The 24770-nt window shown below is 37.4% G+C and overlaps 1 protein-coding gene across 7 annotated transcripts in view; it reads right to left on the reverse strand.

Moving 5' to 3' along the window:
- Positions 1 to 24770, reverse strand: part of STIL (STIL centriolar assembly protein) — a 69379-nt gene that overhangs the window by 1730 nt on the left and 42879 nt on the right. For 4 of the 7 annotated variants that reach the window (XM_034652144.1, XM_019809025.2, XM_034652151.1 and 1 more), the window contains 2 exons: positions 15699 to 15912; positions 14129 to 14379 (listed from right to left, as the gene is read on the reverse strand). In XM_034652144.1, coding sequence (XP_034508035.1) covers positions 14129 to 14379; positions 15699 to 15912 — 465 coding nt within the window. Of the gene's footprint in view, positions 1 to 3555; positions 3651 to 4613; positions 5044 to 14128; positions 14380 to 15698; positions 15913 to 24770 lie in introns of those variants that run through there. The other 3 variants (XM_034652173.1, XM_034652166.1, XM_034652136.1) reach the window with 3 other exon arrangements.

Genomic DNA, 24770 nt, shown 5'->3' on the forward strand with positions numbered 1-24770 from the left:
TGAAAGTGGAACACAAAGTTTTCCTAAATGTATGCATCAGTCATGGTTTTAAGAACAAATACAACACCCCAAAATGTAAAAGCCATTCAATTCTGGTAAAATAAAACAAAAATAAAATCAAACACAAAAAACATCTGATGATGTAACATTTACAAGCTTTGGTGAGTAGCTCAGAATATAAAATTGTTCACAGTCGAAGAGATTCCATTTGTAATGAGTGAAAAACACCAACCAGTCTCTGGATATGGACTAGTGCGTGTATCTCTGTATACACTAATTTTCTTTCAGTAGATATAATTTTCAACTCACTTTTGATTGGTGTTATCTCATTAATATTAACCAACTGACTTGCCTTTTTCCTTACTATCATAAATATAATAATAGCTAATTTTTATTGATGCCTTTTATATGCCAGGCACTCTGCTAAACATTCAATATCTCATTTAATCCTCACAGAAACCTCTCTCAGAGATAAATATTCTGACCTCATGCTCCACTCTCCAACACTTCACATTTGTATCATCTGCTGGCAGTCCATATATTTACCTCGCATTTCTTATTTATCATCTAATTCCTCAGGAAACCCCATGAGGGCAGGGATTTTTAACACCCCCCACCCCCGTCAATATCCTTGGTGGCTAGAACAGTGCCTGGTACATAGTAGGCACTCTATTAAATATTTACTAAATGAATAAAAGAAATTAGTACTATTATCTTGATTTTACAGTTGAAAAAACTAAGGAATAGAGATTTTTAACTGCTTTCCCTAACTGGAACAGCTAGGAATTGAAAAGCTGAGACCAGGTCTGCCTTACTCTCTGGGGCTCCACAACCACTGTTTATACTCTATTCTGCAACTTTTACTTTGCTATCAGTTTTTCTGTTCCCTAAAAATTAGAATCTTTTGTGTAGCATTTGTTGTGGTAAACATTATATTCTGGTCAAAAACTATGTTATGACTTTCCATATCACCCAATGAAGCTGTTTTATATATGCCAGCCACTGTCTGCATCCCTACCCCCCGTAAAACCCAAATAATGACCAGGTATTTTCATTCTGAGAAGAACCTGAAATTTTGAAGAAGCTATTTCCAACCATTAATATTCCTGAAACCAGTGATGTCATCATGAAACAATGAAACAGTGTGCTCAATGATGTTGGTCTTTAAAACCACCTTGTAATTTTTCCTTAAACGTCTTGGTACTTACTGCTTTGGAGACTGTCTTAATATGATGGAAGAGATACCAATTTATCTAGACATTATTTTTTTTTTTTTTTAAGATTTTATTTATTTGAGAGAAAGCCAGCAAGACAGCACAAGCCGGGGCGGGGGGCAGAGGGAGAAGAAGGGGAGCCCGACGTGAGGCTCAATCCCAGGACCCTGAGATCATCACCTGAGCCAAAGGCAGACGCTTAACCAACTGAGCCACGCAGATGCCCCTAGACACTATTCTTTGATGAAATATTCACAGTGACATTATCTTCTGAATATAAAATCTTTTTCTACTTTCTTTGCCTATTCAAAATTATTAGCAATTTGCATATTAAATCAGAAGACCTGTGTACACATTAAAATATATATAGGTATAATATCTCTACAGATAATATTAATGTAAATAATTTGAAAAAATTCTAGTTCAAAATAGTAAATATTTAGAAAAAGAAGGTCTAATTTGAATTAGATTTTCTTTTATAGAATAGCTAAAGAATCTATATAAATCCATAAACCAGTCAATATCAGTTTAGAAGGTTTTTTAAGTTTCATTGTGTAACACAGCTCGCTAATTTCAATTTATTGTGTTTGCCGTGCTGTCTCTCGGAGCTGGCTCAAAATAGAAGTTCAATATGTATTTATCAAAGTAAAATGAGTGAAATAGTAAGACATATAGCTGGTAAGACTCTTAAAACTTACTCTTTCAGAAAGCAATGCAGCAACAGTTTAAGGAAATAATCCTAAAACCAAAAAAATGCAAACTCTGCAAGAAGACGCTCATCACAGCAGCATTTAAAATAGTAAGAAACTGGAGCACTAGACTGGCTCAGTCGGTTAAGTGTCTGACTTTTGATCTCAGCTCAGGGTTGTGAGCTCAAGCTAGGCATGGAGCCCACTTAAAAAAACACAAAAAACTAAGAAACTGGGGCACCTGGCTGGCTCAGTCAGTAGAGCATGTGACTCTTGATCTCAGTGTTCGAAGTTCGAGTTCCAAGTTGGGTGTCCAGATTACTTAAAAATGAAAATCTTAAAAAAATAAAATAAAAAAGTGATTTTAAGCAAGAAATTGAAACTAACTTCCCAAGTTCTTTTCAGTTCCAACAAGAGAGCAAGGGTTAGTAAACAAATGCTATGTTCCACTTAATGGATTATTATATCCCCATTAAAGATGATGCTTAGAAAGGGTTACAACTTGGAAACATTATTTCCCAATGTAAAGCCAAAAAAAAGGGGGGGGGTTGGTAGACACAGCATGGTCAAAACACAAAGCAACAAACTATGTACCACGAGACCCCACCAAAAAATTAAATAAGCAGTAAGCAATAGAGCAAAACAGTAACAAAACAAAACAAAAAACAAACTATGGACTTTGGAGTTACAGAAGAGTAGGTTTAAAATCACAGGTATGGGGCCTTGAGCAAACTGATACTTAATTTCCTTATCTATAAAACAGGAGTAATGCTGTCTACCACACAGATTACTGTTAAAGATAAAATGAAAAATACTGCACAGGAGATAGTCCAAAACGGCAGAGGAGTAGGAGACCTTAGTTTCATCTGGTCCCAGGAATTCAGCTAGACAGCCATCAAATCATTCTGAACATCGGCAAACTCAACTGGAGATCTAAGAAAATAGCTGCAACTCTACAAATAGAAAAGTGACCATTTTCTGCAAGGTAGGAGGTGCAGAGAAGTGAACCCGAGGGGATAGATGGGAAGATAAACTGCAGAGGGGAGGGGGCCTTCGTCAGCCAGCTACCGGCAAGCGATACAGCAGCGGAGCACAAAATCGGAACTTTTTAGAAGTCTGTTCTGGTGAGGGACATCGGGGCCTGAAAGGTGCTCAGGTGGCTAAACGGGGCGGAATCCTAGCGGGGACAGCATGGTCTCAGGATGACCGGGGGTGCCTGAGTGTGGCAGAGTCCCCAGGCACTGGAGTGGGGAAGCCGGCTGCTATCAGCGAGCCTAGGAGTGGGCTCTCAGCTTGGAGCTGCCATAAACCCGAACCGTGGCACGGCTGGGCAACCGCTCTCTGAGCAGGGGCCCAACAAATGGCAGAACTGGCGAGAACTCCTCCCCACCCACCCCACCCCCCCANTCTTAAAACTTACTCTTTCAGAAAGCAATGCAGCAACAGTTTAAGGAAATAATCCTAAAACCAAAAAAATGCAAACTCTGCAAGAAGACGCTCATCACAGCAGCATTTAAAATAGTAAGAAACTGGAGCACTAGACTGGCTCAGTCGGTTAAGTGTCTGACTTTTGATCTCAGCTCAGGGTTGTGAGCTCAAGCTAGGCATGGAGCCCACTTAAAAAAACACAAAAAACTAAGAAACTGGGGCACCTGGCTGGCTCAGTCAGTAGAGCATGTGACTCTTGATCTCAGTGTTCGAAGTTCGAGTTCCAAGTTGGGTGTCCAGATTACTTAAAAATGAAAATCTTAAAAAAATAAAATAAAAAAGTGATTTTAAGCAAGAAATTGAAACTAACTTCCCAAGTTCTTTTCAGTTCCAACAAGAGAGCAAGGGTTAGTAAACAAATGCTATGTTCCACTTAATGGATTATTATATCCCCATTAAAGATGATGCTTAGAAAGGGTTACAACTTGGAAACATTATTTCCCAATGTAAAGCCAAAAAAAAGGGGGGGGGTTGGTAGACACAGCATGGTCAAAACACAAAGCAACAAACTATGTACCACGAGACCCCACCAAAAAATTAAATAAGCAGTAAGCAATAGAGCAAAACAGTAACAAAACAAAACAAAAAACAAACTATGGACTTTGGAGTTACAGAAGAGTAGGTTTAAAATCACAGGTATGGGGCCTTGAGCAAACTGATACTTAATTTCCTTATCTATAAAACAGGAGTAATGCTGTCTACCACACAGATTACTGTTAAAGATAAAATGAAAAATACTGCACAGGAGATAGTCCAAAACGGCAGAGGAGTAGGAGACCTTAGTTTCATCTGGTCCCAGGAATTCAGCTAGACAGCCATCAAATCATTCTGAACATCGGCAAACTCAACTGGAGATCTAAGAAAATAGCTGCAACTCTACAAATAGAAAAGTGACCATTTTCTGCAAGGTAGGAGGTGCAGAGAAGTGAACCCGAGGGGATAGATGGGAAGATAAACTGCAGAGGGGAGGGGGCCTTCGTCAGCCAGCTACCGGCAAGCGATACAGCAGCGGAGCACAAAATCGGAACTTTTTAGAAGTCTGTTCTGGTGAGGGACATCGGGGCCTGAAAGGTGCTCAGGTGGCTAAACGGGGCGGAATCCTAGCGGGGACAGCATGGTCTCAGGATGACCGGGGGTGCCTGAGTGTGGCAGAGTCCCCAGGCACTGGAGTGGGGAAGCCGGCTGCTATCAGCGAGCCTAACCCACCCCCCCCCGGAGGAGTGGTGTGGGTGCGCACTCTCGGAGTCTCCAGGCTTTGGAGACTCCCAACGGAGTCACGTGCCTGAGACTGAAATGATCGGTCACAGGCCGGGTGAGCACGGAGTGCGGACGGAGACCAGGGGGACAGGAGTGACTGACTGCCCTTCTCTGAGGGTGCACTGTGGAGTGGGGCCCTGGGCTTTCGGCCCCAGGGCCGGAGACTGGGAGGCCACCATTTTCATTCTCATCCTGTACAGCTGTGCGGAAAGCCTTCCGGGAACAAAAACCACGTGGAGCTGAAGCAGCTTACTCAGCCGGGCCCCTGGCAAGGGCAGTGCAGCTCCGCCGGGGCAAAGACTTCTGAGAATCAGTGCAACAGGCCGCTCCGCCAGATCGGCAAGACATCAGCCAAGACCAAGTTTACCATCACACAGAATTGCAAAACTCCAGTGCTGGGGGAAAACAGTATGTAGAATTCATGGTTTTTTCCCCACAAATCTTTAGTCTTTCAGTTTTCATTTTTTTCTTTCCTTTATCAACCAATTTCTTATTGTATCAACTCTTTTTAAAAAAATTTTTAATTTTAATTTTTACACTTACATTCATTCTATCCTTTCATGGTACTTAATTTTATTTTTGTATATATGTAAGGTTTTCTTTCTTTACAATTTTGGGATGCAGTTTCTTCTAACAGACCAAATTATACCCAGAATGTAGTGTATTGCTCGGTTCTCCTCACCTGTCTTATTCTTTTTTTGTCTTCTTTTTTTCTTGTTAAAGTCTTTTTAAATTTTCATCTTTATAGTTACAGTCTATCCTTTCATTGTATTTAAAATTTTTATTTTTGTATATATATAAGTTTTTCTTTCCTTATAATTTTGTGATGTAGTTTCTTCTAATGAACAGACCAAAATACACTCAGGATACAGTGTATTGCTCTGTTCTGTTCACCTGTCTGATTATATTCTCTTTTTGTTTCTTTGTTTGTTTTTTTAATTTTTTTTTTTCCAGATTCAGGTCTCTTCTGATTTGTTTAGTGTATAGTTCTCTGGGGTCGTTGTTGCCATTTTAGTATTTTGTTCTCTTGCTCATCTATTATTCTCTGGACAGAATTGACAAGATGCAAAACTCACATCGAAAAAGAGAACAAGAGGCAGTACTGACTGCCAGGGACCTAATCAGTACAAATATAAGTAAGATGTCGGAACTAGAGTTCAGAATAATGATTATAAAGATACTAGCTGGGCTTGTAAAAAGCACAGAAGACACTAGAGAAGCCTATTCTGGAGAAATAAAAGAACTAAAATCTAATCAAGTCAAAATAAAAAGGGCTATTAAAGAGATGTAATAAAAAATGGAGGCTCTAACTGCTAGGATAAATGAGGCAGAAGAGAAAATTAGTGATATAGAAGACAAAATGGTGGAGAATAAAGAAGCTGAGACAAAGAGAGATAAACAATGACTGGATCACGAGGGGAGAATTTGAGTGATAAGTGGTACCATAAACTGAAACAATATTAGAATAATTGGGATCCCAGAAAAGGAAAGGGAAAAGGGCAGAAGGTATATTGGAGCAAATTATAAATGCAGAGAACATCCCTAGTCAGGGGAAGGAAATAGGCATTCAAGACCAGGAGGCAGAGACAAGCCTTTTCAAAATCAGTAAAAATAGGTTAACACCTCGACATATAATAGTGAAACTTGCTAATCTCAGAGACAAAGAGAAAATCCTGGAAGCAGCTCAGGACAAGAGTTCTGTAACCTACAAGGGTAGAAACGTTAGACTGGCGATAGACCTATCCACAGAGACCTGGCAGGCTAGAAAGGACTGCCATGATACATTCAGAGTATTAAATGAGAAAAATATGCAGCCCAAAATACTTTATCCAGCAAGGCTGTCATTCAAAATAGAAGGAGAGATAAAAAGCTTCCAGGACAAACAGATACTAAAAGAATGTGTGATCACTAAACCAGCCCTGCAAGAAATATTAAAAGGGATCCTTTAAGCGAAGAGAGCACCCAAAAGTAACATAGGCCAGAAAGGAACAGAGACAATATAGACAGAAACAGGGACTTTACAGGTAATACAATGGCACTAAATTCATATCTTTCAATAGTTACTGTAAATATAAATGGGCTACAGGCCCAATCAAAAGACACAGGGTATCAGACTGGATAAAAAAGCAAGACCCATCCATATACTGTTTGCAAGAGACTCATTTTAGACCCAAAGACATCTCCAGATTGAAAGTGACGGGGTAGAAAACTATTTATCATGTTAATGAATATCCAAAGAAAGCTGGGGTAGCTATCCTTATATCAGACAAATTAGATCTTAAACCAAAGACTGTAATAAGAGATGAGGAAGGACACTATATTCTCATTAAAGGGTCTATCCAGCAGGAAGATCTAATAATTGTAAATATTTATGCCCCTAACACGGGAGCAGTCAATTATATAAACCAATTAATAACAAAATTAAAGAAACACATTGATAATAATACAATAATAAATAGTAGGGGACTTTAACACCCCACTCACAGCAATGGACAGATCATCTAAGCAGAAGATCAACAAGGAAACAAGGGCTTTGAATGACAAACTGGACCATATGGACTTCACAGATGTATTCAGAGCATTGCGTCCTAAAGCAACAGAATACACATTCTTCTTGAGTGCACATGGAACATTCTCCAGAATAAATGACATACTGGGTCACAAATCAGGTCTCAACCGGTACCAAAAGACTGGGATCATTCCCTGCACATTTTCAGGTCACAGTGCTTTGAATCTGGCACTCAATCACAACAGGAAATTTGGAAAGAACTCAAATACTAAAGGCTAAAGAGCCTAAAGCATCCTACTAAAGAATGAATGGGTCAACCAGGAAATTAAAGAAGTTTTTAAAAAGTCATGGAAACAGGGGCGCCTAGGTGCCTCGGTCATTAAGCGTCTGCCTTTGGCCCAGGGTGTGATCCCAGGTTGCTGGGAAAGAGCCCTGCATTGGGCTCCCTGATTCTTCCTCTCCCACTCCCCCTGCTTGGGTTCCCTCTCTCGCTGCCTGTGTCTCTCTCTGTCAAATAAATAAATAAAATCTTTAAAAACAAAAAATAAATAAAATAAATAAAAAAGTCATGAAAACAAATGAAAATGAAAACACAACTGTTCAAAACCGTTGGGATGAAGCAAAGGTGGTCTTAGGAGGGAAATACGTAACAATACAAGCTTTTCTCAAGAAACAAGAAAGGTCTCAAATACACAACATAATCTTACACCTAAAGGAGCTGGAGAAAGAACAGCAAATAAAGGCCAAACCCAGCAGGAGAAGAGAATTAATAAAGATTAGAGCAGAAATCAATGAAACAGAAGCCAAAAGAACAGTAGAACAGATCAAGGAAAGAAACTAGGAGCTGGTTCTTTTGAAAGAATTAATAAGATTGATAAACCCCTGGCCAGACTTAACAAAAAAAAAAAAAGAGAGAGAGAGAGAGAGGACCCAAATAAAATCACGAATGAAAGAGGAGAGAGATCACAACCAACATCCAAAGAAATACAAACAATTATAAGAAAATATTGTGAGCAACTATATGCCAATAAATTAGGCCATCTGGAAGAAATGGATGCATTCCTAGAGATGTATAAACTCCCAAAACTGAAACAGGAAGAAATAGAAACCCTGAACAGACCCAGAACCAGCAAGGAAACTGAAGCAGTAATCAAAAATCTCCCAACAAACAAGAGCCCAGGGCCAGATAAGGCTTCCCAGGTGAATACTACCAAACATTTAAAGAAGAATTAATACCTATTCTGCTGAAGCTGTTTCAAAAAATTAGAAATGGAAGGAACACTTCCAACTCTTTCTATGAGGCCAGCATTACCTTGATTCCAAAACCTGACAAGGACCCTACCAAAAAGGAGAATTACAGACCAATATCCCTGATGAGCATGGATGCAAAAATTCTCACCAAAATACACCAAAAATAGGATCCAACAGTACATTAAAAGGCTTATTCACGACCAAGTGGGATTTATTCCTGGGCTGTAAGGGTGGTTCAACATCTGCAAATCAATGTGATACATAAGTAAAAGAAAGGACAAGAACCATATGATCCCTTCAATAGATGCAGAAAAAGCATTCGACAAAGTACAGCATCCTTTCTTGATTAAAACTCTTCATAATGTAGGGATAGTGGGAACATACCTCAATATCATAAAATCCATCTATGAAAAGCCCACAGCAAATATCATTCTTAATGGGGCAAAACAGAGCTTTCCCCCTAAGATAAGGAACACGGCAGGGATGTCCACTATCACCACTGCTGTTCAACATAGTACTAGAAGTCCTCGCCTCAGCAGACAACAAAAAGAAATAAAAGGCATCTGAGCCAGCAAAGAAGTAGTCAAACTCTCACTCCTTGCAGATGACATGATACTCTATGGAGAAAACCCAAGACTCCACCACAAAATTGCCAGAACTCATATAGGAATTCAACAAAGTGGCAGGATATAAAATCAATGTACAGGAGTCAGTTGCATTTCTATATGCTAACCATGAGACAGAAGAAAGAGATATCAAGGAGTCAATCCCATTTACAATTGCCCAAAATCATAGGAATAAACCTAACCAAAGAGGCAAAGGATCTGTACTCAGAAAACTATAGAACACTCAGGAAAGAAACTGAGTAAGACACAATGGAATTGGAAAAACGTTCCATGCTCATGGATTGGAAGAACAAATATTGTTAAAATGTCTATGCTACCCAAAGCAACCTACATATTCAATGCAATCCCTATCAAAATACCATCAACTTTTTTCAGAGAGCTGGAACAAATAATCCTAAAATTTGTATGGAACCAGAAAAGACCCCGCTGGATAGCCAAAGGAATGTTGAAAAAGAAAACCAAAGCTGGAGGCATCGTAATTCTGGACTTCAGGCTGTATTACAAAGCTGTAATCATCAAGACACTATGGTACTGGCACAAAAACAGACACATAGATCAATGGAACAGAACAGAGAACCCAGAAATGGACCCTCATCTCTGTGGTCAACTAATCCTCGATAAACCAGGAAAGAACATCCAGTGGAAAAAAGACAATCTCTTCAACAAATGGTGTTGGGAAAATTGCAAAGCCACATGCAAAAAAATGAAACTGGACCATCCCCTTAAACCATACACAAAAATAGACTCAAAATGGATGGAAGACCTAAATGTGAGACAGGAATCCATCAAAATCCTAGAGAACACAGGCAGCAACCTCTTAAACCTCACCCACAGAAACTTCTTGTTAGACATGTCTCCAAAGGCAAGGGAAACAAAGGGAAAAATGAACTACTGGGACCTTATCAAGATAAGAACCTTTTGCACAGCAAAGGAAACAGTTAAGCATCTGACTTTGGCTCAGGTCATGATCCTGGAGTCCTGGGATTCAGCCCCACATCAGGCTCCCTGCTCAATGGGGAGTCTACTTCTCCCTCTGCCCCTCCCCTGGCTCATGCTCACTCGCTCCCTCTCTCTCTAATAAATAAAAATAAAATCTAAAAATAGGGGCGCCTGGGTGGCACAGCGGTTAAGCGTCTGCCTTCGGCTCAGGGCGTGATCCCGGCGTTATGGGATCGAGCCCCACATCAGGCTCCTCTGCTATGAGCCTGCTTCTTCCTCTCCCACTCCCCCTGCTTGTGTTCCCTCTCTCGCTGGCTGTCTCTATCTCTGTCAAATAAATAAATAAAATCTTTAAAAAAAAAAATCTAAAAATAAAATAAAATAATTTTAGAAAAACAATAAAAGAAAAAAAAGTAAAGTTTTAATAATAAATGAATTTGGTGTGAATATGGTTTTTTCTACATTTTACATAGTAAGTTTGTATTACCTTGACTATGAAAACAAAATAAATAGCAAACTCTATTTCCAGAGATCTACAAACAATATTTTATAGAACAACTTATACCATATAATAAAACTTAAAATTTTTTTTTCATATGAAAATAAAGCTATGTTACTGTTAGGTTTTTGTCAGCCTACTCCTCTATGGAAATACTTAATTTAACATATCACTTTGAACTGAAAACAATTTTTTTCATATTGGCTTTCACTTCCTTGAGAAAATTATCTTATATGAAGTTAAAATCCTATCTCTGGGGCGCCTGGGTGGCACAGCGGTTAAGCGTCTGCCTTCGGCTCAGGGCGTGATCCCGGCGTTATGGGATCGAGCCCCACATCAGGCTCTTCCTCTATAAGCCTGCTTCTTCCTCTCCCACTCCCCCTGCTTGTGTTCCCTCTCTCGCTGGCTGTCTCTATCTCTGTCGAAAAATAAATAAAATCTTTAAAAAAAAAAATTAAAAAAAAATCCTATCTCTATGAACGTATGAGTTTTTCAACTCATGTAAGCAAATTTTAAAAATGGGTATAAATCACAATATTAAAATGCTTAAAGAAAAATTTTAAAAATTGTATATATAGTAAAACTGCAACTGTTTCTTAAAAAGCTAATTTTTTCAGATGTTTTAAGTCCAAATGACATTTTCTTCATTTTCTAAAACACCAACCCTAAGCATGTGTACTTTCATAGTATAAATTTATAATGTAAATTATTATTTAAATAAAGAATAATCCTGATTAAAACAATGACTACCCCACACTGATAAATCAAAAAGACTTTACTTCCCATTTCATTCTAAAGCATCTGAAAAACCAATCAAGTTCATTATATACTGAAAATTTATTATTTCCAATGTGTCACTATGAAGACACTAAAACTGGGTAACCACTCTGAAGAGATAATTACTTAAAAACTCCCCCCCAAAATATGCAGTGTTCCACACAGACAGCGGGGTGATTTGTATATTCCAACATACATTATGTAGCCTCTATCGCACAGTATTGAGATAAAACCTTCAAAAATGCTAGCCTTATTCTCTTACACTGTTGATAGGAATATAAATTGGAACAACTATTTTGGTGGGCAATGGCAGCAACTACCAAAACTTTAAATGCACATATCGTTTGATTCTGCCTACTTGTAAGAATTTATCCAACAAATATACTTGTACAAGTTCCTATAGAATGATGTTTACTTAGCATCGTCTGAGATAAGAAATAAAAGATTCAGCCTAAAAGTCCATTAACAGAGGACAGGTTCACTATCTTATAGTTCCGTGGGTACAACAGAATATTATGCAGCTGTTTAAAATGCATGCGAGAGAACTGCAGATACCTATAAAGAAAAGTACCTAAGACACAATTTTAAGCAAACAAAACAAAACAAAAACAAATTGCAATACTCTTCACAGCCATACACACTTGAACATGCATGGAATATGTCTACAGAATACAAAAGAAACAGTTAAGAGAAGTAACCTTGGGAGGAGGGTCCAGACTGAGGAATTTAGGGAGTTGGAGCTTTTACATTTTACCTGATATTCTTGTGTGTTATTTAATACTTTCTTAAATCATGAGACCATGTTACTTTTGCAACTAGAAAACAATAAAAATAATTAATAGAAAACATGCAAATCTTAATAATATAATTTTCAGATTTTAAAAACAAGTCTGTCCTAAGTCGTCTTTTGATGAAGAGGAATCTGAACAGAAGAACATGGCCAATTGTAACTGGTAAGCAATAAGTAAGCTTTGTAGGACTCTACTGTTCAAAACACATTCCTAAGGAAAGGAATGTTTTTGCCTTTTAGATGGCACAACTGCCTAACTGAATGTCCAGTAGCTGACAAAGACCCTGTCACCTCCAGGAAGACCTACCAGACACCAGAAATGAGTAAGAATTCATTTCTTTCTCCAAGACTCCCAGAGCATTTTGTTGGCATCTTCACCCAGGACATCCCGCAGTATCTCTTACGTATGTAAAAAAACCACTCTCCTACTATAGGGTAGAGATGGTCTCTTAGTCATCACACACATAGTAGGCCCTGAATAAATGATGAATCAACTGAATTGAGTGGCAAGCTTATACCTCTTCTCAGGAGATTGCTGCAATACAGCTAAAATTTTTTCATCTTTTTAAAAAAATATATTTATCAGGGAGAGTGAGAAAGCACGCACAAGCAGGGGGAGCAATAGGCAGAGGGAGAAGCAGGCTCCCTGCTGAGCAAGGAGCCCAATGCAGGACTCAATCCCAGGACCCCAAGATCATGACCTGAGCCAAAGACAGATGCTTAATTGACTGAGACAACCAGGTGTCCTCTAAAATCTTTTCATCTTTTAAAACAAGTTTTACACAACTATATGATGCAACTAATCTTTGACAAAGCAGGAAAGACTATCCAGTAGGAAAAAGACAGTCTCTTCAATGAGTGGTGCTGGGAAACTGGATAGCAACTTGCAGAAGAATGAAACTGGACCACTTTCCTACATCACACACAAAAAATAAATTCAAGATGAATGAAAGACCTAAATGTGAGACAGGAAACCATCAAAATCCTAGAGGAGAACACAGGCAGCAACCTCTTTGACCTTGGCCACAGCAACTTCTTATTAGACACGACACCACAAGCAATGGAAACAAAAGCAAAAATGAACTAATGGGACTTCATTAAGATAAAAAGCTGCTGCACAGCAAAGGAAATGATCAACAAAATTAAAAGGCAGCCTATGCAGAGTGGGAGAAGATATTTGCAGATGACATATCTGATAAAGGGTTAGCATCCAAAATCTACAAAGAACTTATCAAACTCAACACCCAAAAAACAAATGACCCACTTAAGAAATGGGCAGAAGACATGAACAGACACTGTTCCAAGAAAAGACAACCTGAAGGCTAAAAGACACATGAAAAGATGCTAAACAATACTCATCATGAGGGAACTACAAATCAAACCTATCAGAACGGCTAAAATTAACAACACAAGAAACAACAGGTATACTGTTGGTGGGAATGCAAACTGGTATAGACAACTGGCGCAGCCACTCTGGAAAACAGAATGGAGGTTCCTCAAAATGTTAAAAATAGAACTACTCTACGATCCAGTAACTGCACTACTAGGTATTTACCTAACAGATACAAAAATACAGATTCGAAGGCCAACAATAGCCAAGCTATGGAGAGAGCACAAAGGTCCACTGACTGATGAATGGATAAAGATGATGTGGTATATGTATAAAATGGAACAGTACTTAGCCATCAAAAAGAATGAAATCTTGCCGTTTGCGACTATGTGGATGGAGCTAGAATATATTATGCTAAGTGAATTAACTCAGAGAAAGACAAAGACCATATGATTTCACTCATATGTGGAATTTAAGGAACAAAATGAACGAACATGGGGGGAAAAGAAAAAACAGGGAAACAAACCATAAGAAACTTAAAGATAGAGAAGAAACAGGGTTGATGGAGGGAGGTGGGTGTGAGATGGACTAAGTGGGTGCTGGGTATTAAGGAGGGCATTTGTTATGATGAGCACTAGGTATTGTTTATAAATGATAATCACTGAATTCTACTCTAGAAACCAATATTGCACGGTAGGTTAATTAACTAGAATTTAAATAAAAATTTGAAAATAAATAAATAACAAATTTGAAAGTTACCTGGCGTGATCCACTTTATGTGCATTTTTATTCACTTTAGTGGGAGAATCGATTTTTACTCCAAGGCTTCTTAGTTGTTTAAGAGTTGCATTAAGAACACAATCTTTGTCTACCAGACCTGAATCATGTTTTTTTTTCGTTGTATGGTAAACATTTTGTGTTCTGGTGCATTCGTGGCTGATAATTACTGCTTTGGTAGATGGCTGCTCAGTTTCTTTGGAGGAGTTAGTCAGTAGGTGGTTCACCTGACTCTAACGAAAAGAAAAAAATTTGAAAAACCACTATTAACAATCTAAGGGAACAAAAATGTAAATAGCAGCATAAGTAAGGCCAGAGAAAAGCAAAATAATATCTAGCCAAATTCTACAAAGAATCAAGTATATTTGGCAGTTTTTTATATTATGGGGTTTTTATAAAGGAAGCCCATCCAATGAATGATTTCATCAGACCCTAGAGGAAATTTAGAATGTTCAGAACTTGTTCATTTTAAAACTAACAGTTATAAAATCATTTGAATAGTATTTCAAATGTTTTCAAGGGTTTATAGTTAACTATAAACCAAAGTTTTAAATCATGCTTTCATTTGAAAAATGGTAATGTCTCAGAGTTATAAATTAGATCTTTATGTTACTTTCAGAATTTGACTCCTCTCTTTTCTCCCTCTGAATGAGAATGACCTGGGATACTATCTCTGCCTTCCTGACATTAGAGCACATTTCATTCCCTGAGCACACAGCTGCGAGCAGCAGTATAGGACCCAGCAGGCCAGGGTCATTCAACCTTCAAGTCTTAGTTTATATTCTAATTTTTCCAAGATGACTAGGTGACTATTTCATCCAACCAGAATTATCTCTTTTTATTCCATGCTGCCTTTGCTTTCAGTACGTCTCAGCCTATCCTGTCATTGTTTGCTACTGGTATCCATGTGCTATTTTCTCCCAGGTTCTCAAGAGCAGTGACTATCATATTTATCTTTATATTACTCACTTTACTTAGTTCACTTTTTTAAAAAAAAGATTTATTTATTTTAGAGAGAGAGTGCAATGGAGGGGGTGGGTAAGGGAGGAGGCAGAGGGACAGAATCCTCAAGCGGACTCTCAGCTGAGTGCAGAGCCCAAACCAAGAGTTGGATGCTTAATGGACTGAGCCTCCCAGGTGCCCCTTTTTACTCAATTCACCTTCTTAGACTAAGTGAAGTAGTCAATAAAAATCTGTTTACATGAATGCAACAAATATTACTATAAATATTCTCCTACTTTCCAATTTTCAAACTTTCTGCAAACTGTGCCTTATTTTTTCCGGTACTAACTTTACTTTGTTTTTTGGTTTTTGTTTTTTTAAGATTTTCCCCTGGCTATCTAAGTATCTGATGACTGGCATGCTTATAAAAAATTACTGAATTTAGGGTTATCATAATCATGAAAAGCTAAAAGAAATAAATTATATATCATTAATTTGGGGAAAATCTTTTTATACCAAGGTCCCAATCAGTTTAAAGATAGGAGAGGCTTAACTAGTCTACCCTAAACTAATCATCTCAGAAAAGATGAAATGTATTACATTTTCTTACCAATAAATCCTGGTATATTTTCTGATTATCTGATGGTTGATGAGGCAAGGGTTGCATTACTTGCTCAATTTTTGGTTCCCCTGATGTTACAGAGTTGTTACTGGCACCCTCTGTTGGTCCACTCTGTAAGCACATGCTTACATTCTCTGCCAGCATGGAATTCGGAAAGAACACAGGCGCATCGGGTTCTTTTCTCACAACTGGAGAAGAGCTGCTTGAAAGGATATAAATAATGTGTCCGTTATCAAGATACCTTTAACATATATTTGAAGTGCAGTAACTCTGAAATAAAGGGATAAGACTCAAACAGCATTCTGGTTTGTATTTTCAACTCTCATCTTGACAGGCTGCACATAAACCAGATCGTAACACCTTTTTAAGTCATGTTATTTATATTCAGACAACTTTTTTTTGAAAGCTGGCAAACAACCTATTGATTTCTTCTGAACTTGATGCAAGTATTTAAAGATTTTAAATACATTATTTGTTTACTTTAAGTTTTAAAATATAGTTAAGATCCCTGGCAAGGGATGCCTGGGTGGCTCGTTGGTTAAGCGTCTGCCTTTGGCTCAGGTCATGATCCCAGGGTCCTGGGATCAAGCCCCGCATCAGGCTCCCTGCCAGGGAGTCTGCTTCTCCCTCTCCCTCTGCATGCTGGTTCCCTTGCTTGTGCTCTTGCGCTTGTATTCTCTGTCAAATGAATAAATAAAATCTTAAAAAAAAAAAAAAAAGATCCCTGTCAAAGAAGAGTTCATAAACTGCCATTTAGAATCACACTATATATTTGATAGTATTTCTTTCCTTCTTTATGCTTTAACATATTTCTCAAATTTTATACAATGAGCATTTATTACTTCCAAATTTAGTATATACATATTTTTAAATTTACTATGGAAAGCAATATTAAAAAACGCTTCTTAGCAACAATGTGGCTACTGTAGAGAAAGGTAATAATAAATATTAGCTAGCAGAAAGCTTATTACAGGCCAGGTATTGTTTCAAGTGCATCCTCTTACAAAATCCTTACCAAAAAGACCTATAAGATAGATACTATACATTATGCTTATTTGATAGGTGAGGAAATTGAGGCACAGAGAGGTTAGCTAACTGTTCAAAGTTATACCAAATATGAAGAAAATAAAACTCATAGATACTACATATTATGCCTATTTGACAGATAGATACGATAGATTTGACAGATAGATACTACATATTATGCCTATTTCACAGATAAAGAAATTGAGGCACAGAGAGGTTAGTTAACTGCTCAAAGTTATATCAAATATAAAAAAATAAAACTAATACATAGTTTCAATTTTTAAGATTTTATTTATTTACTTGAGAGAGAGATAGCAAGAATGGGGTTAGGACAGAGGGAGAGAGAGAGAAGACAACTCCCCACTGAGCAGGGAGCCTGACCTGGGGCTCGATCTCAGGACCCTGAGATCATGACCTGAGCTGAAGGCAGACGTTTAACCAACTGAGCCACCTAGGTGCCCTGCATTTATAGTTTAATACCTAGAGAAAACCACTACTAACATTTTAGAGTACTTTCATCTATACTTTTTTTCTTACAAGTAGTATTTTCTCTGAAAAACTATACCATACCAAAGTTAGTTTTGGAGGCTGCTTTTTAAAGCCTAACATTATATATTATAAGCATCTTTTCATTTCACTAAATATTCTTAAAAACAAGTTTTGTTACATAGTATTTCATTTTATAGGTGTAATTTTTCTAACCATACATCTCTTCTTTAAAACTCAGCTTATTTCCAATTTTTTCCATATTGCTTAATATTTTTTTTTAGAGAGAGGGGCAGAGGCAGAGAGAGAATCTTAAGCAGACTCCACGCCCAGTGTGGAGACTGACACGGTGCTCGATCTCACAGCCCTGAGATCAAGACCTGAGCTGAAATCAAGAGTTGGACGTTTAACCAACTTGAGCCACCCACATGTCCCCCATACTGCTTAATTTTAACTTGATATGAAGTACCCAGTACCCACTGGGTATATGATAAGCTCAGTAAATATTAGCTGAAATGAATATCTATAAAATACCAGTTAAGATATAATTCTAAGAAAAAAATCAATAAAGTTGACCACATGAAGTAAAAAATTTTTACACAGCAAAAAAAATCAAAGTCAAAAGACAACTGACAAATTGGAAAATAATCACAACATACATTACAAAGAGCTAACATCTCTAATATATAAGAACACCTATGCAAAGGACCTAAAACGCTAGTAGAAAAATGGTGAGAGACATAAACTGACAATTCACAAAAATATGGCAATAACTCTCAACATGAAGAAGTGATCCAAGTCATTCATAATTTTTAAAATGAAAATTAAAACACCATCAATACCATTTATCACCCATTAAACTGGTAAAATTTTTTAAATATGGCAACATATTTTGTTGCACAGCTGTGGGAAAACAGGTAATCTCATCCATTGCTGCCGAGACCGTAAACTGGTACAACCTCTTGCAGGGAAATTTGGTAACACTTAACAAAATTACATATGCACTTAACTTTGGATGCAAAAATCCCACTTCTAAAACAATTCAAAAATACACATGCTACCAGATAATGACTATAGCAATGCTTGTAATTGAAAAATACCAGAAACAGTCTATTTTTTTAAATTTTATTTTTTTAAAGATTTTATTAATTTATTTGAGAGAGAGAGAGCACACATGCACAAGCAAGGGGGAGAGGAGTGGGAGAAGCGGGGCTCAATCCCAGGATCCGGGACCCTGGGATCATGACCTGAGCTGAAGGCAGATGCTTAACCAACTGAGCCCCCGAGGCACCCCCTGGAAACAGTGTAAATACTCACGAGTAGGAGAGTGTTTATTAAACTATAGCACAACCACATAGTGGCGTACTATATAGCCATATAAAGAAAGATCTCTAGGACTGATTTGGAGTAATTTCTAGTACGTACTGTTAAGGGAAAAGAGAAAAATTCAAAAAAATACCTTTGCATGCTACCTTTCTACACTTCATATAGAAAGAAGTATTATAGGGGCGCCTGGGTGGCACAGCGGTTAAGCGTTTGCCTTCAGCTCAGGGCGTGATCCTGGAGTTATGGGATCGAGCCCCACATCAGGCTCCTCCGCTATGAGCCTGCTTCTTCCTCTCCCCACTCCCCCTGCTTGTGTTACCTCTCTCGCTGGCTGTCTCTATCTCTGTCAAATAAATAAATAAAATCTTTAAAAAAAAAAAAAAGTAAAGTATTATAAGAAAATACAGACACATTTGCTCATTTGTGCAAAAGATATACAAGAAAGTTAACCCAGTAACTAAAGAGATTGGTTATCTAAATGAGATGGGTGGGAAAAGGGATAGGAAAAAGGGGGATTCTGGAACAGGATGGCAGGAATGAGAAGGGAACAACACTTCTTTGAGTATATACCTTTTTAAAAAAATCTAATTTGGTCTGTTAAAACCACAGTAATGTTTCAGATACCTAAAGAACAAATAAAACCAACCAGAATATGGAACGGCCCTCAAGTGGAATACAACTGTAACAAATCAACCTAACAGTATTACAAGCAAATAACATAACCACATAAGGAAATGCAAAAGAAAATAACCTACCTAAATAACTATGGGAAAAGGTATTTTCATTGGATATTGTAAGGTTAAAGATAAAAAGAATTACAAACAAATATACATACTCTAGAAAATCCATTTCAGAATTCTTAGCAACTCTGAAATTACTTTGTGTGTATACTAGAATTGAACAAATAAGTAACTATAGTGTATGTGAACTGTTGGGGAAAGAAGGTACAAATAAGAAAAAGGGATGTGTTGGATTGCAATCAGAAGACTGGTATGAAGTCAAGGCTTTTCAGATAAAGACAGATATGCGTAGAAATAAATAAGGATGTAGTACGTGTATCCTAAGAGGGCCTAGAAGCACACATACAAAGTAGCAATGATATACCTACTGCTCAGATCTTGGCTTCTGAAATACGTTCTCTGATACCATTGCTCCTGGTTTCTGTAGTTGATTCCGGTGTTGGGGCAGGGAAAACACAAGACGAGCCTGGAACATCTTGTGGTGCCAAAAAATAAGAACACACTTGAAAAAGGATGAGTCCTTTTCCAAAGGAAACAGAAGCCAATCTAAAAGAGCTCCCAAAGACCAAAACTGGAACAATTTAAGCAAATAAGATAAATAATAGTTTGAATTATAACTTGTAGAATAAAAGAAATGTCCAGGAGTCTACACTGACAAAAATAAATGAATACAAAAGCAGAGAAGAAGGAAAAGAGCTTTTTCTTACAGAAGAAATCTAATTTACAAATGTAGAAGGAATGAGGAAAATTCAAAATCATCAGTAGTCAAATACTATGGCAATCATTGTGACAGGCACATCTATATAGATGGATGTGAAAATCAGAGGGAGAAAGCTCAAGAAGAGAATATTTACAGTCTCAAAGTATCTGCCTCAAGGTATTTATTAAGTACAAAGGGAAAATTCTTAACTTTATAGTGATAAAAACTAGCAGACGTCACCTTAACTGAGCATTCAAAGTTAATAACATATGTGACATCATGTAATCCACTGATAGGATACACTGAGAGGGCAGGGCCACAACACCTCTTTGTGGCAATCTTGTCAAAAATGCAAAGCTTCAATTTAGTCATGAGAAAGTATCAGACAAACCCAAATTAAAAGAGACATTCTACAAAATAACTGACTCATCAAAAGTGTCAAAGTGAAAGGCAAGAAAAGACTGAGGATCTGTCACAGATTGGACTAATGAGACATAATTAATAAATCAATGTGAAATCCTATATTGGTTCCTGGAACAGTAAGGCACATTATTGGAAAAACCGGTACAATTAGAATTTGCAGTTTAGTATAGTATTGTACCAATGTTAATTTCCTGGTTTTGATCATTTTACTATGGTTATATAAGGTGTTAACATTAGGGAAACCTGGGTGAAAGCCATTATTTTTCTAACTTTTCAGTAAATCTAAAATTTCAAAATAAAAATGCTTAAAGCAAGATATAATTCTATATTTAGTTTCCTTTTCTCAAATAAAATTTGATTAAGAAGTCTGAGATCAGAGCACCTGGGTGGCTCAGTGGGTTAAGTGTCTGCCTTGAGCTCAGGTTGTGATTCTCGGATCCTGGGATCAAGCCCTGCATCGGGCTCCCTGTTTGGTCGGGAGCCTGCTTCTCTCTGTCTCCCCCTGCTCATGCCTTCTCTCTCTCAAATAAATACATAATATCTTAAAAAAAAAAAAAAAAGTTAAAAAAAAGTCCGAGATCCTGAAGAATAACAAAAATATAATGCACAAATATTTTAACAAATAATAAAATTTACAAATAGAGATTATTATAATCAGCATTTAGTATCACAGACACAAAGACACACTGTTCTTAAAATCAGGAAGGCGCTCTCCAAGTCACCCAGTCCACCCCACCCCTTCCTTAAGATGAAACTGCACTTAAACCAGTAAAGACCCCAGTGAACTTATCCTAAACTCAAAGGAACTTCAGTGAAATTATGTTGTATAATTTCCTTTAGTATCCAAATTTGGTATACTTAATACCAAGAATTAAATCTTAAAAAAAAATTTTTTTTAGTATAGTTGACACATAATGTTACATCAGTTTCAGGTATAACCAAGAATTAAATCTTTTTTTTTTTTTAAGATTTTATTTATTTATTTGACCAAGAGAAAGAGCGAGCACAAGCAAGGCAGAGCAACAAGCAAAGGGAGAAGCAGGCTCCCACTGAGCAGTGAGCCCCATGCGGAACTCAATCCCAGGGCCCTGGGATCATGACCTGAGCTGAAGGCAGATGCTTAACCAACTGACCCAGGCGTCCCAAGAATTAAATCTCATACACAGAGAAAAAGTACCTGTTTAAAAACCTTAAGTAGAAGAAATATTTGCAAATTATGCATCTGATTAGGGGTTAATATCTAAAATATATAAAGAACTCCAACTCAACAACAAAAAATCGAATAACCTAATTAATTAAAATGGGCAAAGGACATTTCTTTCCAAAGATGATATAAAATGGCCAATAGGTAGATGAACAAATGCTCAACATCAGTCATCATGAGAGAAAAATGCAAATCAAAAACAATGAGCTATCACCTCACACCTGTTAAAATTGCTACTACAAAAAATCACAGAAAATAATAAGTGTTGGCAAGCAAAACCCTTTGCACTGTTGGTGGAACTATAAAATGATTGCATCTACTATGGAAAACAGTATGGAGGTTCCTCAAAAAGTTAAAAGTACAACTACCTTGTGATCCAGCAATCCCACTTCTGGGTATATATCCAAGAACCAAAAGCAGGGTCTCAAAGAGATACCTGCACACCCATATTCACAGCAGCGTTATTCACAATAGCCAACAGGCAAAAGTAACCCGAATGTTCACTAATGGATGAATGGATAAACAAAATGTGGCATATACATACAATGGAATGTTATTGTTTTAGAAAGTAAGGAAATCCTGTCACATGCTACAACACAGATGAACTTGGAGGACATTACACTAAGTGAAATAAGGCACTCATAAAAAGACATATTGTATGATTCCACTTACACGAAATACCTAAAGTAGTCAAATTCAGAGAAACAGAAAGTAGAATGATGATTACCCAGGGCTGAGGGGGAGGAGAAAGGGGAGTTGTTCTTTAATGGGTACAGAGTGTCAGATTTACAAGATGAAAAAGGTCTGAAGATCTGTTTTACAACAATGTTAAGTGTACGTAACATTACCAAACTGTACATTTAAACATCATTAAGATGGTAAATTTTATGTTATGTATTTTTTTTAAAGGTTTTATTTATTTATTCGACAGAGATAGAGATAGACAGCGAGAGAGGGAACACAAGCAGGGGGAGTGGGAGAGGAAAAAGCAGGCTCCTAGCGGAGAAGCCTGATGTGGGACTCGATCCCAGAACTCTGGGATCATACCCTGAGCCGAAGGCAGATGCTTAATGACTGCACCACCCAGGCGCCCCTATATTATGTATTTTTTACCAAAACAACAAAACAAACAAAAACCTTGAATGATTTATTAAAATAAACACAATTCCTTATTCTACCAACCAAAGCTCTCCAAAATTTGGTAGCCAATTTGGCTTTCCCTTTGCTTTCCCTTTGTTCCCCAAGTATCAAATTGAACCTTTATCTTCAACCACGTTAACTAATTTCACTTTAATGAAAACATCAAAACTCTCAAATGGAAAAGCAGAAATCTAGTCTTTATAGAGATTTTATGGCTTTTTGGGAAATTACTTGTACTGAGAAGGATATTTATCACCCAAACATTTGCAAAGCACTTTGTTTTTAAGCAGAGTCATAAATAAATAAATAAATAAATAAATAAATGAATAAATAAATAAGAGTCGTGTCAGTTACTGAGTTTGCCTTACTCCATCTTTAGCTAAATGATAACAGTAATTAGGAACTAAGTGCTTTACATATATTAACTTATTTAACCCTTACAACAATCCTGAGATAGGTGCTTTTATTGTCTCCATTTACAGATGAGAAAACCAAGTCATCCATAAATTATGAAACCTGCCTATGTTCACAGTGCTGTGATTCAAATCCAGGCAGTCTGGCACCTGAGCCCATCATCTTAATCATAATCACTCAGCTACACTGCATTTTCAAGAATTTTAAAATACCGGGGCGCCTAGGTGGTGCAGTCGTTAAGGGTCTGCCTTTGGCTCAGGGCGTGATCCCAGCATTCTGGGATCAAGCCCCACATCAGGCTTCTCCGCTAGGAGCCTGCTTCTTCCTCTCTCACTCCCCCTGCTTGTGTTTCCTCTCTCGCTGGCTGTCCCTGTCAAATAAATAAAATCTTTAAAAAAAAAAATTTTTTTTTAAATACCTGTTTTGTTGTTTAATCTAGTAAGCAAAAACAAAAGAAAAATAAAAGAACCAAAACATTAAAGACTTTAACCTCAAAAGATTTAAGATTAAAACAAAATTTTATTTTATTTATATATATTTTTAAAAGATCCTATTCTTAAGTAATCTCTACACCCAATGTGGGGCTTGAACTTACAACCCTGAGATCAAGAGTCACATGCTCTACCAACTGAGCTGGCCAGGTACCTCAAAACAAAATTTTAAAAGATGATTCTAATATGACAAGTATTAGTAGGTATGTCTAAAGTATGACTTTTAAAGAAAAATAGGATTTTTTCAAATTAAAGTCTCTATAAATACCACATACCACTGCTCTTCACTGGGAAAAAGCTTTCAGTTACCAATTATGCTGTGAGGCAAATAAATTTACCCTCACAGACTGCTTTAACATCAGAAAAAAGATTTAGGAAGACTATCCAAGGGGGACAGGAACCCAGGTGGCTAGGTGCCATGTATGAACACTTAGCAGTGGGAAGCACAGCATGAATCAGAACACATATTTGGGAAGAATCCTATAGAATCACTAAAACCACTACAGAAAACAATGAAGTCGTATTTAATCCAAATCAATACATTATGCTGAAGATCAGATTTACATCTAGTTATATGTTGGAATCAATAGAGCTGATTAGCTGCCCTGAAAAAGCAATTACCTACCTTCTACCAATTAACTCAGATAGGTTTCTTAAGTTAAAAACCACAATGGTTTGGAGATGTTTAAGTTCTGACTTAGAAACTATTTCAGGAGAAAACCCCCGTAATTCTAGAAAGAAGTCTGCAGTTTACAGAAGTCAAGGAGGATAAATAAGGATAACCACAGTTAGTTCCTCTTTGTTCTCAGTTATTTTTTAAGTTGTTTTATTTATTTAAGTAATCTCTACACCCAACGTGGGGCTCAAATTCACAACCCTGAGGTCAAGAGTAACATGCTCTTCCGACTGAGCCAGCCAGGCACCCTTTTTCTCAGTTTCTATAATTATTCCAAATAAAATGTGGACTTATCGTGGGACTCACCTTAAATTGCTCTTCCAATCAATTGAACCCATACAAAATAGGTAATATGGGGACCCATACACTGGGTCAAGTTCTAAAGATACAGAAATTGGGGCGCCTGGGTGGCTCAGTCGGTAAAGTGTCTGAGT

Source organism: Ailuropoda melanoleuca, chromosome 2, assembly GCF_002007445.2.
Source record: "Ailuropoda melanoleuca isolate Jingjing chromosome 2, ASM200744v2, whole genome shotgun sequence".
In the NCBI taxonomy this organism is placed as follows: Eukaryota; Metazoa; Chordata; class Mammalia; order Carnivora; family Ursidae; genus Ailuropoda; species Ailuropoda melanoleuca.